Raw genomic sequence first — 16,374 nt, forward strand, 5'->3', positions numbered from 1 at the left:
CATTTTACTCTTTTGGGTAAAACTACTGATTTTTTTTCTCAAAGTGTCTTTCAAAAATGAAAGTTAAGTCGAGTACCCTTCTGTCAGATGACTGGACTGACTGTCCATGTGCAGTAAGTATGACAGTTTTGGGAAGCACAGGTCTTGCTGCACACGTGTTGTACAGTGCATGCATGCACTTCCTGCCTGCTGCCAATGAGGGTCTGGACAGCACATGCACAAGAGAGTGACTGATTTTCTGCCAGTAGACCAGTTCATGAAGCTACTCTTCAATATTCTTGCCTGTGTATTCCTTGGGGGAGAATTTACTGTTAGTAAACTGTCTTGTGATAACAACTTGATTTCAGCCATCATTGTTCTTGAGGACACTCACTGTTTTTAACCATGTAAAACAGCCATGAGTCCCCAAGGGAGGTTGAGAGCAAGCAAGGTTTTCACCTCCAGAAGAGTTAGCCATCTTTCAGCTCGCTCCTGAGAAGTTCTGAGAGAGAAATATCTTGGGGATGGACTATGGTTCTGGTGAATTTTGATGCTGGCAGCATATGGCCTGTGAGATAGTAATATCTCTGATAGAAATTTCTGGTTTATCATTGTTTTTTCCTTCTATAATGAAATACAATCTGAAAAATAGAGTGTCAAGAATCTCTTCATAATGAACTTTATAACCGAGATTTATTATGCCCTTGTTTAGTAGATGTATAAACAATACGGTGAGTGGTCACATTTTGGTAGTTCTGTGACTCTCTTTAGTACTTGGATGGGAGACAAAGAAAAACAACGTTACTGAGGGAGATAATGCTAGTGATGTACGGTGGTATTTGGTATTTTGTTTCTGTGTAGGCCATGAACAGTCTGTTGATTGTTGATGGATCTTACTCTTATAGACTTAAACCCAAGGATGAAAACTTGAGTGAATTTTTCATAAGAGTCTTCACAAATGAGAGTCTGTGTCCTGGCAGAAATTCATATTCACTTTTTGTATACCCTTGCATTTTGATGATTTTTTTTTTTTTTTTTTTTGTATACTGTCACAACTTAGTGATGAGACTTTCCCAGGTGCAACAGCTGTTCCAAGTCTTCTAGGAGATGACCAGTGATGCATGTACAGCATATGAGGAACTGCTTGTGTGACCTCACTATATTCTTACTGTACGCAGTTATTGCAGTTTATGGTCGCTGAGTAATTCCAGAAATGAGAACTTGTGGGAATCCTGTCCAAATGCTGGTTTTAGGTTGTAAGTCATTTCTTGTTATTCTTATTTGATAGGCAGTTCTTGATACTGAGGAAAAGTATAAGAAAAATTGAAACCATTGAGGAATCCTCGAATGTCTATGGAGAAAAGAAAACTGTCTAGAGAGCTTGTCTTGTCTTTGTCTGCAGTATACTTTATTCTGAAAAAAAGCAACTATAATTATTTTTTTTTGAGCTAGCTTAAAGGAAAATGTAAAGTTTTGTGTAGCTTAGGTCTTGACTAATGTATTGTGGTACCCCAAGGACTGTGAAGGTTGTTACAGGGATGTGAGTGAGGACAAACGTAGTGCAATATACATTGTAGATTAACACATTTCATTTTAATTATATGACTGTTTAATTTGTTCATATTTTATAATTGGAAAAAATATAGTATGTGTCAAGTTACTGGACTCTTGGCTGAATTTTGTAATTAATTCTCAGATGTTGTTTTTGATCAGTATTGTTGCTTAAAAGGGGCAAGGTTAAGGTCTGTTTTGTTTACTTCCACACCATCACACGCAAAATAATTCTGGAGGCTCACTCCCTTTTTGTTCTGTCTGAAGCATTATAATACTTGAGAAGACAGAGGAATTCTATTTCCTGTGATGTTAGGCAGTAATACAAGTTATACGTGCAGTTATAGATGAAACTACCATGTGGAATAAGATTTCTGAATTTGTTCAGTTTCTTTATTGTCAGTTTAAGGAAAATAGTGATGGTTGTTCTTGAGCTACTTGAGTGTTTCCCTTAAAAAAATGAATATTGTGATCTCTGGAAATGTCTAGTTAATCTGAGCAAATGTATTTTTCATGTTCCTTCTGCATACTACTGTGTATAAGTGTGGTTTTTTTCTAAATACCATATGAATATATGCCTATGTCTAGTCAAATTGAGACATAATTACCACATTTTTATATGCAGAATCCTGGAAATGTTATTTAAAATGGGTGTAAGCTCAAATGTGAAGTTGGGGACACAAATTATCACCATATGTGTTCATTTCTTAAATCTCTCTTCCTTTGATTGGAGCTGAGAATTTACGCTGTTGATTATTCAAATATGGATGTGGCAAGTTTTTTTTAATGGTGATGTATCTCCAAGCCAAAACATACAAATTCTTAATGGTTCCAAGGACATTCAGCTATGTAAACTCAAATTCCGTGTTACAATTTTTTAAGCTTCATCTCTTCAGTTAAAACTTTTTCTGATGACATGTTACTAAATACAGTTTATTGTCATTGTTCTCACCCAGTCTGTAATATTGATATGCAATCACTGAAGCCATCAGAACCCTATTGAAGCTATTATAAATATGAAAAACCTTTAAGTACTTACCGCATCTTTTTAGTAACTTATGAAAGCAGACTTCGAAGTTTGTTCCCAGGCTCATCTGTAATATGATGTAGAGGCTGTAGAGGTTTAGTATAAGCAGGTGCCCCAGTACCTGAGCTGCTGCCTTAATATGAATTCTACCATATTGATGCTGCTGCTCCTGTTCTTTACATTCAGTATTAATTGACCGAAGAATACTTAGAGTTGATAAACACAATTTTTGTACAAATGTCTATAAAATTTTATGTACGTAAAACATCTACATAAATAATTTTAATTTATTAACTAGGGTGCTTTTTGAAACTTCTGGCTATGTGACTGAGGTACTACTTCTCTTAAAAACTGGTAGTATTGTCCAGACTGCTATCTCACTGGTGTTGACCTGAGACCAGTTTATACTGAGAAAGGGAGATGGGTAAAATAACAGGAGCAGCACCATTGCCTGTGGTTAGTCCTGTATGAAATCTGCTTTCAGGTGTCTGTAAGACCGAATGTGGTAGAAGTTGTCTAAATTGTACTTCCAGAGAGGATTGAAGCGTCATCAATCTGTACTTTTCTAAGGAAGTACAGAGCCAGTTTATCTCATAGATTTGGCTCAGTTCTGATGGTCTGCAGTTACTTCTGCAGTTTTCTTCTAAACTAGTCCAGATCCATATTTGGATCCTGAGAATTAGACACACATTTAGATAAAAGTGTTAAAGAACGTTATGACCCCTTAAAATGTCAACTGGCTCTTCTTTGAAAAAATGTTTCACTCTTCAGATCCACACTCAGCTGCTTGTCAACCTGCATTTTTTCAAAAATTTAAATCTAATTTCTCTTTTTTTGAAGTGTTGGTGTTCACTTCTTGGAAAAGCCATTATGCTTCGTTGTTCACATGAACACTGGCTTTTTCTTAGAACTTTAAATTCTGCATTTACTTGTCGTTTCATATTTATTGACTTTGTTTTTTGGACCTTACGCTGTTATTGAACCTTAAATCCTGATCACCCAGTGTCTCAAGACTGCATGTTCCTGTGATCCTAAGGTAGCCAAGATGTACTAATGAAACTGACTTTTATTAGAAGAAAGGATTATATATTATTTTTGACTTCCTAGAAATAGTAAACAGTTGCATTAAAAAATGAAAGCAAAACAGAAATCAGCATGCTAGGAAGTAATCTATATTCGTGGCCCTTCTCTCCTGCCACTTCAAACAGTATGTATTTTAGTGAGTGGTTTCTTTTCTCATTTTTAACACCTCTGAAAATCTTTCCTTGAAGAGGGTCCTGAGTGGTTGCTTAGCTACAGCATTCTATCCTTTTGAATAATAAGGTGAATTTTAGGAGTTTTCCATTTATTAATAAGCAGTGGGGAGCAAAGCAGAAATGTAAGGGAAAATGAAACATGGGGAAGTTACTCAGCAAAGGAGATTATTCTTTTTTCTTTCTTTTACTTGGGTTTATGCATTTTCCAATCAAAATGTCTGCGTTTAATCCCTACCAGGTAGAATGTTACAACAGGCAGTGGATTCTGGTGATAGCGAAAAGAGGTTCTTGTTTTAACTTCAGTGAGAAAGTTCTAAAATTTGTAGATAATTTTAAAAAAGTCAGTGTTCCGTTTCTTAGTACATACTGATGTAAAAAGGACTTGACTGTCTTATCATGGTTGTTCTTTCTGGTTTTAGTCTCTGAGGGTATGGAAAGAGACAAAGGGTATAAGTTTGCTATTTGCACATGAACACCCTGCTCATATTTTGGTATATACTTTGTGACTGAACATAGTCTCACTACTTGTATACCCTTGTGCTGTAGAGATAATATGACTTCCAAAGAAATTGATTTGAGAAATTGCCCAAGGTTATTTTAGATGAAAGCAGGATTAGCACCCTTATTTTAATGATAAGGTAGTTCATAGTTTGTAACAATCAAGGTTACACATGAACAGTGGGAATGAGATACGAACTGTGTATGCAAGATTTTGTTCCGTTGAATCTTCTCTTAGTCCTCTTTTTTTTTTTTTTTTTTTTCCCTGTAGCATTGGGGTTGTAAATTGCTTTGTACAGTTCACTTCTTTACTGCTTTTGGGAAACTGTTTTAGGCTATATTAATAATTAGTCTAAGAAATCAACAGCCAGTTGTCTCAATTACTACTAGACAGACAGATGGAAGAATTCTATCCACTGGCCAGTTAAAAGACAACTATTAAAGCAGCTCTGCTAGGTTTGCCTTAGTTTTATGTTTTATTTAATTCTTTGGATGGATGGTAAAACAGTTTCACTACAAATTATCATCCCTTTACACAATACAGAAGTTTGAACAAAGTCTATTTCATACCAGTTAAAAACCAGAAGCATTCTTTGCATAATCCAGGTCCACCTCAAGAACACACTTCGAGAAGTCTTCCCTTGCAAGCTCAAGGCAAACACTCTGTCCCTTGAACAAAATGATTTGGTTGTGTGCACTTGTTTTGTTGTTTGTTTTTTTCATTCTTAAATGGAAGGTATGATTGTTTAGAGATGTGCAGGGGAAGAAAATTGCCAGCATTGTGTTGCTTCTGTTTGTTGGTTGTAAAGCAAATAATTGACATGCTTTATTTTCTGCTGAGATGTTAATTCACACTTAAAAATGTTATTTTGATAGTTTAAATGAGACACATCATAACAATCTGGTCCACAGTTTGAACATTACTAGCAAGATTTTGATGAAGTGGTTCTAATGTTTGGAAAATAAGAATTTTTGTGAGGGTGGGCATTGGTATTTAAATACTGGTCTATTTAATTTGGTTAGTAGATATCTCTTTAAATACTGTTTGCTGCTTTTGAAAATAGCAACTGAGATATTTCGTTGCTTTGACCTCAAAAAGCTCAAAGGTTGAGAGTAAGCAATTTGAAGAAAATCCTATGTCCTACCTGTTTTTCTTTTGTACAAAAAAGGATTCTTCATTTGCTGTAAAATCACATACTCTCACAGGGAAAGGAAAAGAACTGTAGTAGAGTTATATAATTCCAATTTTTCTGTTTCATGGAGAAACCTGACAATTTTGAAAATTGCTAGAATAAAAAATGCCTCCGATTGAAGGTATGAACATCCAGTGACTGAAAATGAGAAGGAAATAATGGATTTTTTTTTTTTATGTATCCTTTTGAATGTCAAGAATTTTAAAAAACCTCATTGCTATCAGAAAAACAGTATTGTAAGTCAAGGCAGAATGCTGTGCTGGAAAAAATGTGTACTCAGAAGTTTAAAGCAAGGGTTGACGTACAGGAAGATAAGAATTGAAAAAATCAGTGGACATTCTCTCGTCTTACCCCTCCTGTCGGTAAAATTGTGTGACTTCATGTTCGTCACAGGATTTGTGATATTTGTGGCAATATATGTAACTGCAAATATTTTACAGTTGTTTGTGTAAGCAGCGCATGCCTGTGTTATTTATGCTCTAGGGTAGAGTAGGTGATATGGTATGTATGTTTCTTAAGATGCTATTTCTGAGTTGTATGATAAGCAAATGAGTTCATATCACCATTCTCAGAAATTGGACTGTGATACTGTATAAAGTGCTGGTTCCATGGATTGTCTTTTAGAGATTTTCTTGGTTTCTAAAAACCTGATGCTTACAACACGGGTGGTGGGGTAAATTGTAACATCTTCCCTGAAAAGGGATGTTGCCTCTTCTCTTCTGGAAATATCCTTACTGAAGATTTGGAGATAACTGTGGTTAAAACCTTTGACCTGAATGTGCACTCGGAGCTTAATTCAGACATGGAGCTTTGTGCTCATGGGTATAGCATATCTATATGGATCACACATTTGCTTTTTTCTTGTCTGCTAGTTTGTTTTGCTTGCGTGAAAAGGATGTTAAATAAATGACTTCTTATTTTATGTCTAGTCACTGCGCAATAGGGGTTTTAAAATACTTCTAAGTATATTGTTCCAGGTCAAAGTGACTTAAAACTTTGAAAATGTCATAGATACCTGCCTCGTGTTATCTGAAGGACCCTTACAAGATGACAGAGTGAATAGATTTGTTCCTTGTAGTCATTAAAAAGAAATAGTTTGCTTTTGCAGTTTTCTATGTTTATGTCTTCTCAAAAGAGACTCTAAAATAGCATCTTTTTTTCATTCTTCCTTAATAGAAATCTGGTTAAGAAGTACTGTCCTAAACGTTCACCCAAAGATGAGGAACCCAGGTAAAAATGTGCATTTCAAGTTCTGTGTATAAGAAACGAAGACTGCAGTATACTCTGTCCTTTTACAGATTTTTTTTTCTTTTTTTTTAAGATAAAGTATTTAATCGGCTAAGACAACAAAAGAATTGTGCTTGGCTTCTTACAGTTCTGCTGTAATTCTTAAGCATGAAACCTGACTTCTATTCATATTTTAAAGTAGTAAACATGACAGGTTGTGCTTGCTCTGTTCCAAATTAATCTTTAGCTAGCTGAAAGTTTGACTTGACTGTACACAAAATTGTCATGTTTTTGGCAAGAAGAGCTCTTAAACTGCTGACTTGCTTTGACTCCAGAGACAAAATAGTGACTGTCTAACTCTGGAGGAGCAATTTGTGCTAAACAACTTTATGATTATTTATCAGAAGTGCTTGTTTTGCTGTCCATGTCCATAGCCATAGCCATTTTTAAATTTATTTAGAAAAACACAATACTTTTTTTTTCTTTAGGGATAACTCTTACAAAGAAAGAAAGTGGGGAGGTTTCAGGTCGCAGCCAGAGCACATGCTGTGCACAGAGTGCCTGAGAATTCACACTAGGATTTCCTCTAGCTCTTTTGACTGTTTAAAGATCCTGGACTACAGGGAATGGGATTTCTAGTGCTAGGGTAGCATTTGAATTCCCCAGAGCCAAGCCTATGGAGATGGCAGTATTCCACATTTAAGAGAGAAAGATGTAAATTTTAATGTGGTGCCTGTTTTTTTTTTCTTTCTTCCCTTCCACACACACTTTCTACCCTTTGCCCCTCCTCTTCCCCCCTTTTTAGTGCCAGCCATAGTGGCACCTTACTTCCAGCCAAGAGGTGGCAGGCAAACAGGCAGCTGTCTCCAGAGCTGATAGCAAACTTGTTCTGTAGATCATCCATCGGGATGCATATGAGTGGTATGATTGGCATGTTCCACCCTCAAGACTACCAAGCACATCATCTCTTCAGCAAGTTCAGCCTCCGAGCCTAGGGACGTATGTATCCGTTCCCAAGCTCAGGCCTCTCAGTTGGCAGCTTAGGAGATACCACTATACTACAGGGCTTTCCAGGTAGTATTATTCTTCTTTCTTTTCCATCCACAAAAATCCATATTCTTATAAAATGTATTTGAAGAGACATTGCAACATGTAGTACATGCTAGGCTTAATGTAGGCTTTCCCAACTTGCATTTCTACTCTAATTCAATTAGCATTAAGATAAGGTTTATTGTAAAATATGTATGATTTTTTTATTTAATCAGGAGTACAGACTTACTAAAAGACGTCCATTTAAAAAAAACTGTCTCACTTTTTGTGTATCTATGTTTGTGTGCGTGTGTGCTTTCTGGCAGGTTTACTTCGTGTATTGCCTTTTTTAACATCCTTAATGAGTTGAATGACTACGCAGGACAACGAGAAGTAGTTGCAGAAGAAATGGGACACAGAGTGTATGGAGAATTGATGAGATACTCTCATGATCTAAAAACTGAGAGAAAAATGGTAATTTCTATATTTTGATTTGATAATAGGATATCAAAATGGATATGTTTTTTTAACAACGTGGTGTATTTGTTTACCCAATTTATTGAACTTGGCAGTAAATAGGTTTTGTAATACATTTATAAAGCACATTTAAAGTTATTCTGTGTTTTTCTGTACTGTTTTACTAGTTATTAAACCTAAAAATTAAGATCTTGGGAGACAGTGCCTAGTAGTAACTTTTTTGTCAGTGTAATTTTCATCTGTGGTACTGATCTTACATGATTAATAATGTCTTCCAAAGAGTACTGGTAACTTGTGGGAGATACTGCACATCATAGTGTGTCAACTAGAGCAGGGACTAACTAATGGTAGTAGTACTAAAAAGATATGTAAATTAAACTTGTTTGTGGTGTTTTTAGCATCTTCAAGAAGGGCGAAAGGCTCAACAGTATCTGGACATGTGCTGGAAACAGATGGATAATGTGAGTTTGTGTTTAGGGTTTTTTTTCTGTCAAACTTAATAATACAGTCTATAAATGGAACTGTTGTCATCTTTGGCTTTATTACTGAATGTCCAAATCAGACTTTGTAACATCCGAAATACAGTTCAATGTCTTTGTAGTTCCCTGTTTAAAAAAAATCTCCTGTAAACGGCCTCTGTGTGTATGTTTGAGTGAAGCCTTGGCTTTTATCCAGTGTAAAGGAATCTGTTTTTAACATGGGTACAGACATCTTTGGTTGCTTCTCTGTGGATACTTTTTGTTTAGAGAGTAATTAATAATGACAATTTATTTATATGAAGATTAAATCTTACGTCACCGTATGTGACTTGAGTTTGAGGGCTCAGCACATGACATCTATTCAAGAATACTACTATAGACTCTTAGACTTTCAGGAGGTAGAATTACTTTTTAACAGAGAAATACAGGAAGTTAACGTCTCTAGAACCAGATTATAAACTACTTTTTCTTGCGACACATGCTTTTAAAGATGAGAAAATACAAAATTCAACCAAGTGTGTCAAGATGCATTCTGATATTCTGCTGGTTTTGTGTCTTAAAAATTTATTATATCTTTGATCCAGATTGTTGTGAAGAATACCAGAGAGGTGAATTTCTATTTTATTGTTGTGGACCCAGATCAGCAATGTCTTCTTCAGTGTCATGTCAAAAGAGTTTAATTTATGGTCAGAGATTCAGAGTAGAAGCAGATGTGATAGTTTTAGATGCTGTCACCCTTCACCAAGGTAATTCCCAGAGTTCACCTCAAACAATCAAGTAAATGCACTGTATTTACTTGAGCGCAAAGTCAGTCTTTTAAGTGCATACAGCTTTTAAGGGACACATTAACCTCAGTGGCCTGACTTTGCACTGAAGCAGGAGAGCAGTGCTCACACAGTCTCTGTTGCCAGTTTGTCTCTAGAGATACTCACTTCTTGAGCTGCAACAGTTTTTCCTACAGCAGTTGTCTTGACAACAGCCACATATATTGAACCTCAAGTACATTGAATACTGTTGTCTGTGCTGCTTATGGCTATGCCAGTTGATATGAATACTGATGATACTGGATGGATGTGCTGCAATCTTGTAATGTAGATAAATCCTTCAGGCTAACTTCAAAATACTTTACTTGAATTTATTCAATTAAAATTGATCACTGAAGAAGGGAACTTGAAAATTTTACTCATACAAGTCCAGGTTTGTCTTCTACCCCTTAACTTTTACTTGGGTTATTGAAGTCTGACTAGAAAGAGAGCTTGTCTGTTTATCATTAACTGCGAATCTTTGCAATAGGTTATTTTGTATTTTGATTATCTGATATTTTAATACTATAATTACAGTTGTTTCCTTGCTGGTACTTCAAGGAAATATGTTTTAAATAGAAAAGTTTAAAAATTTTGAGACTTCGTTGCTGTGAGAACAGTGTTTTATTTACAGGTACTTAGTGAATTTAAGATATTTAAATGCAAGCTTTGATATTTAGAATTCAAAATTACTATACAAAACCAAAAGGGGATAGTGGCTGTTGAAGCAGTAAGTTTGTGGCTTTTGTAGAGCAAAAAGAAATTTGAGAGAGAATGCAGAGAGGCAGAGAAGGCACAGCAAAGCTATGAAAGACTGGACAACGACACTAATGCAACAAAGGCTGATGTTGAGAAGGTAAGAGTGGTACCATTTCTTTACTTTCTCTTTATTACAAAAAGTACTTGCATGTTTATTGTCAGTACTGGAGCAACATTATTTGAGTGTATAAAATAGTGCTTGCTTATGTACAATGTTGAAGTTACAGTAAAATACAAGACAGCACAGAGAGGGTGTATGCTGCATTAGTCTTGGGATGATGCTGTTGAGATGATGACTGTCTTCCTTAAACAGGCATGCTTACTGGTTTTGGTACCTTGTGGTGTATATGTTCAGTCACTTCTATGTTTTTTAGGATATGCATTTAGTGATGTGGCTAAGGGAGACAAAGTCATCGTTGCTGTCTCTGTATATAACCAGTTACAGCTGTAGTATACATGAAGTCTCACATTCTTTTTATTTCAATTATAAGAATATCAGTTTTGTTGACTTGTGATTAGTGTTTTTGCATAGTTCGTTAAATAAAATAATCCTGTATGTCATTGAAAAGCACAAGACATTTTTGATCTGATAACACTTTCCTACTAGGCTAAGCAACAGTTAAACCTGCGCACACATATGGCTGATGAAAACAAAAATGAATATGCTGCACAACTACAGAATTTTAATGGGGAACAGCACAAACACTACTACATTGTCATTCCTCAGATTTATAAGGTAAATTAATTAACAGAGACAGTATGTCTGATCTTCTAAGGGAGAAGTAGATTTTAAAATTTAAAACTTTATTTTTGGGAAGTGGATAATTTTATCAAGAAATTGGCATAATCTTGATACAACCTGTGTTTTATCATGAGACAGTAATTATGCTTAGACTTGTAATGAAGATATTGCATTGCATTTTCTGTGAAGATTTTCTATTTTATAGACTCTATTTAAATATTGTTGAAGAGATATGGCAAAATGAACATTTGAGACATGGGTGAGAGCAAATATTTAAAACAATCATTCTAATAAGGTTTGATTACTAGTTCTCTTGACATTTGTGTGTGTGAATGCTTTGACTCTGGCAGAGATGGAGGAAAGCATTATAATTAATGGTGACTATGTAGTTTAATGTAACTCATGTACAGGTATAAAATGTGGGTGGATTGGAGACAGAAGCACTCCCCTGACCCTGAATTGGTCATTGCTTCATCAATATTACCAGCAATCCACAGAACTCTCTAAAATAATAAAAAAGTTAAAGGTCAAATTAGATCAATACTTTGCATCTAAAAAGGGGATTTCTCAAGGTGCTTCACATAACTGTTAAGTTGTGGGTTGGTTTTTTTAAAAACAGAGAGACTTTGCAAAACTAGTTTAAAGTAAAGTAGTTGTGGGGCATCAGGTGAGGGAGGGTTCAGAAGTGTATTGACAGGTACATAGAGCCATTTGGGAGAATACTGTGACTGTACAAACTGATTCTGAGACATGGAGTGAGGACATGGAAAGTGAAAATAGACTTTATTTGAAAGTATACCAACTTTAAGAATGCTTGATATTTTTCAGAAGCACAAGGGAGTTTGTATTTTTAAAAAATACGTATTAGAAGGTCTAGGATTCACAGAAGAAAATTGCCTTGGCTTATTAAAGAATTTTCTAATATTCTAACTGCAGTAGGTCTGACATTAGCACACTGATGGAGGAATTGCAGTCAACTCCCAGGAGAAACAGTTCAATCATCTTTGTAGCTTGGATCAGAGTTTTGGTTTATTGCCTTTATTTCTCTAGGATTAAAATTAATCATCATTGTAAGCTATTACTTCTGTTTTTTGAAATTTCCTGTAAGAGCAGAAAGGACTAGTCCTACTTGCTCTTGGGACTAACATTTTTATTATTTCCTTGCAAGTGTTTGGTAACATTCTATGGGATAACCTTGGGAGAGGGATTTAGCATGACTAAGTTGTTGCTTTGTTTGGGAGAGATGAAATTGGATGCTGTTTGAGACATCTGCCTTTGTTAGGGTAGATGTAGGAAAGATCCAACTTCTTATCCCATTTTTGATAACTTATTGATGTATGTACTATTGCTTTTTGTTTTCTTTTGGGGTTTTTTTCCATCTACAATTAGCGAAAGGTCCAGGGCTGTTATCTTAATAGTATTTCTCTTTAATTTGTTCTTTTTGTTGTGTTCCAGTAGACTTTTATGTAATGGTATTCTTTTCTTTATTTTCTTGCTCACTTCTAAAGGAAATGGTTTGTATTTCAAATCAGAGAGCATGTCTAAACAGCATATAATTTTAATATTTCTAATTTTTCCTAATTTTTTTAATCATTGATATTTATTGGAAAGTATAAAAATAAAAGCAAGATAGAGATATTTATCACTACAGATAAATTATTTGGAACTAGGAGGAGAGTGAGGAGATGTAGAAGTTAGTAGAATTTCTTTTCTTTTCACTGTTCATTTTTGCATGAAACAAATATTTTAAACTAAATAGGTGGCTGTAGACACTGTACATGTGCTTTGAAGAAGAATAAGGAAACGAAAGTCCTGCCTTTACATAATTTTAAAAAAATCAAATAAAAAAATCTTCATAATTACTGTTCTGGGCATCTTAAGTCTGTGTCTGAAAGGACTTGATTTTTTAACTTAAGTAACTTCTGTTTTGTTAAGCAAATAAAATTACTGGGAAAGCACAGAAATTCTGTACTACACTGGTGGCCACAATAACTGCATACATCAGGATAGGGGGAAAGATATCTGCAATTAAAAGCTTTATTTTATCTTACTTTGTGCTTGCAGCAACTTCAAGAAATGGATGAAAGAAGGACTATCAAACTTAGTGAATGTTACAAAGGCTTTGCTGACTCTGAGCGCAAGGTTATTCCGATTATCTCTAAATGTTTAGAAGGGATGATCCTTGCAGCAAAATCAGTTGATGAACATAGAGTAAGTAGAATTGAGCGACTTTTTGAATGTGCATGAGCAATTTAACTGATATGGAAGCTGTGGAGATGGGAAAGATGGACTTACCCTGTACATTTGTCTTTCTGTTGTTAAATATTTGTCTGCTTGATAAGTGTTGTGACTTCAGTTTTAGCCTAAATGGTCACTTCCACTTTCAGTGTCTGTTCTCTGCCTGTTTTGTAGCTTGCTTGTGATCTGAAGATCTTTGACACTATCTCACTGTATAGGATTTTGGACACGTTGTTTTGGTTATCCTGAAACACCCTGGAATACCAACGTGGTTGGTATTTTCTCCAGTACGTAGTATTAAATGATATAAAGGGTGTTTGGTTAACCAAGTATCATTCCGTGTCCTGTTTGTTTGCAGCTATTAGCACTTTCTTATTCCTTCTAATACGGGTTCTTCCCTGTTATATATCGTACTACCTGTAATTTCTTAGTGTTATCTTCATTTCAGTGCTGATGTTGAAGGATTAGAAGGTGGAGTAGTAGTTTGGCCCTAAAATATGTCCTGTTTTAAATTTGTGATAACCCTTGGGGAGTATTTGCTGGGTTCTGAATAGCAGGGTATGCTTTGATTTACACTCATGGTAACACTGCTGAGAAAAAAACACATACATTATCTTAACTTGATCTATGCAAAAGCATGCATTTTGAGCTTGCTCTCAATTTCCCATCTGTCCATCTCTGCAATTAAAGGGAAAATTTGTCGCTGTGTTTTTCTCGCTTTGGTTCTTGATGGGTTTGCTTGTTTTGGTTTTTAAACATCTTAATGTCCTATGTTTAGGACTCTCAACTAGTGATAGACTGCTTCAAATCTGGTTTTGAACCTCCTGGAGATTTTCCATTTGAAGATTACAGTCAAAATATTTACAGAACTATCTCTGATGGAACCATCAGTACACCAAAGCAGGAAGGAATGAGGATTGATTCAAAAACTACAGTGGGCAAGGCTAAAGGAAAGCTGTGGCTATTTGGAAAGAAGCCAAAGGTAACAATTAAGAAATTACTGTTTGGAAAATTAAAATGTGAAGATCTAGAGTGCATGGAAGCAGCAATTTATTTATTTCAAAATAACCTTCCCCTTGCCTGCCACTTTCTTTAAAATTATGTTTAAGGAGATTGGAAGGTTTGAGTAGGGTTGGATACTTCTCTTATTAGAAATCAAGTTCTCACTGGGGGAAGTTTTCCAATTTTTTTTCTAGTGATTTGTGTCTGGGCATGTCTTTCATAGTTATTTGATAAAAGTAGCCTCCCATTTCTGTAACATTTCTAAGTTTCTGTAAAGATTTTGTGCAATCGCATAGAAAAGGTGTTACTTGTGAATGTAAAAATAAGGGGAGGGGGAAGTATGCTCTGGAATCGGGCAGACTTCAGATCTCTCTTTTATACTACAAAAAGTAACCCCCTTCTAAATGTCACATTTTGTAGATGTGTATGTATAGGAGTGTCTTATAGATATTTTTTTTTTTTTTTAATTCTACCTGCTGTTAGTTTTGAAAACTTCTGAGGTTTGTCTGAAAACATTAAAATTTATAATACCTCATTGATAAAAAACTTACTGTTAAAGCTCCATACAGGTAAATGTCACAGAAGAAATATTACTATGAAATAGGTAAAAATATTCCTCTGTTCAAGAAAAAATTGAAAGCAGAGAAATTACTCCTTTCTTGTATTATTATGTGAGTTTCACTTAACACTTTCTGTGCAAGATGCCTTCATGGATCAACAAAAAAGGTTATCAATACATGTATCAGCTATATATATGAATAATGAAGCGTATACATATTTAAATTTTATGCTAGGTCTTTATTTAGTACTGGTGCATATCAGTGAGTCATTTTAATGATTCCTGCAAATTTGTGTGAGGTTATCTTAATGCTCCGAGTCAGTTTCTGCCATTTATTACAGGAAACTATTCTTAGAGCTTGTTAGTGGTAGGATTTATTTTCCACTTGATAGTATTCCAAGAAAAGAGATCTTTCCAGAAAGAAAGGATAGAGCTGTTTCTTTATTCCCGCCTCAGTATATTATGTAATTGCAGCTGTGTGTTAAAATGAAAACATTGTTTACTTTTCATGCAGTATAATTAATGATTGGTAATAGTTTTAATCATTAATGCATTAGCATATTTATTGCATTTGGCTGCAGAGGTGGGTGAGATTCAGCCTGTTCTGAAACTAGATCATGATTACCAGTTTGACAGAACATCTTTCTGAGAATTTTGGAGAGGGAAGCTATGAAAATCTGCATTGGTTTTCAGTCTGGACGTTGCCATTTACTGTAGTTTTCAGAGATTCCTTAGCGTGACTGAAGAAAGCTGACAGGACTTCCTCTACTCTTTCTTCTCCCCAGTTCATTCACTGTGTGTGTAGCATTCAGAGTCAGTCTTACAGTGTCCTGTGTGGGATCACAGATACACGTATGTGTATACGTACTGTACGCATCTCTTCCTTAAGGACCTTGGAGGAAATGGAAGATTATGTCCCTTTTTTTCACCTGTTTCTGGGGAGGATGGAGGGGCACTCTACAAAACAGCAGCTGGGAGCATACCTATTTAATTCCAAATACTATTTACAGGTTTTAAAATATATTCTTAAATTAGCTGATATAAAAATATGCTGATTTATTATAGGTGGGGTATTCACAGTGGCCTTTGGGCCTTCATTTAGCTGAAACGTTGGCTGGTCTTGACTTCCAGATATGCATTCACCTATTTTTGATGTGAAAGGCATAGAAGTCTTTTGGAAAAGGGAGTGAGTTGTGCAACAGAGGGAATGGTACAGAAAAATCAAACTGGGAAAATAATAGCAGAGGTATGAGAGACAAAAAGTGAGAGAAGCAATTTGAAAGAAGGGGAGGAAGAAGTGGAGAAAGTTCTCATGGTGATATTGATGAAGATGATACGCAGCCGTTGTGTCAGGTCAGCTTGACTACAGAGATTGAGTAGACTTTTTGGTTTAGTCATTCTCCGTAGGTGTACCTAATATTTCTATTTTAGCTTACGTGGTAGGGTACATCAAAACGTAGGAAGAAACAGTGAGCAGGAATGCACAAGCTTCCAGAATTGCTGGAACTAAAGTTGGGAAAAGCAAAACTTCCTGTTTTAGGAAAAGAGGCAGACA

At 35.4% G+C, this 16,374-nt stretch overlaps 1 protein-coding gene across 4 annotated transcripts in view; it reads left to right on the forward strand.

Moving 5' to 3' along the window:
* Positions 1 to 16,374, forward strand: part of FNBP1L (formin binding protein 1 like) — a 56,697-nt gene that overhangs the window by 28,868 nt on the left and 11,455 nt on the right. For all 4 annotated transcript variants that reach the window (XM_074832521.1, XM_074832518.1, XM_074832520.1 and 1 more), the window contains exons 3-9: positions 6,681 to 6,734; positions 8,087 to 8,234; positions 8,636 to 8,698; positions 10,271 to 10,375; positions 10,886 to 11,014; positions 13,085 to 13,231; positions 14,037 to 14,240. In XM_074832521.1, the coding sequence (XP_074688622.1) occupies positions 6,681 to 6,734; positions 8,087 to 8,234; positions 8,636 to 8,698; positions 10,271 to 10,375; positions 10,886 to 11,014; positions 13,085 to 13,231; positions 14,037 to 14,240 (850 nt within the window). The remainder of the gene's footprint in view (positions 1 to 6,680; positions 6,735 to 8,086; positions 8,235 to 8,635; positions 8,699 to 10,270; positions 10,376 to 10,885; positions 11,015 to 13,084; positions 13,232 to 14,036; positions 14,241 to 16,374) is intronic.

Source organism: Strix aluco, chromosome 8 (assembly GCF_031877795.1).
Source record: "Strix aluco isolate bStrAlu1 chromosome 8, bStrAlu1.hap1, whole genome shotgun sequence".
Taxonomy (NCBI): Eukaryota; Metazoa; Chordata; class Aves; order Strigiformes; family Strigidae; genus Strix; species Strix aluco.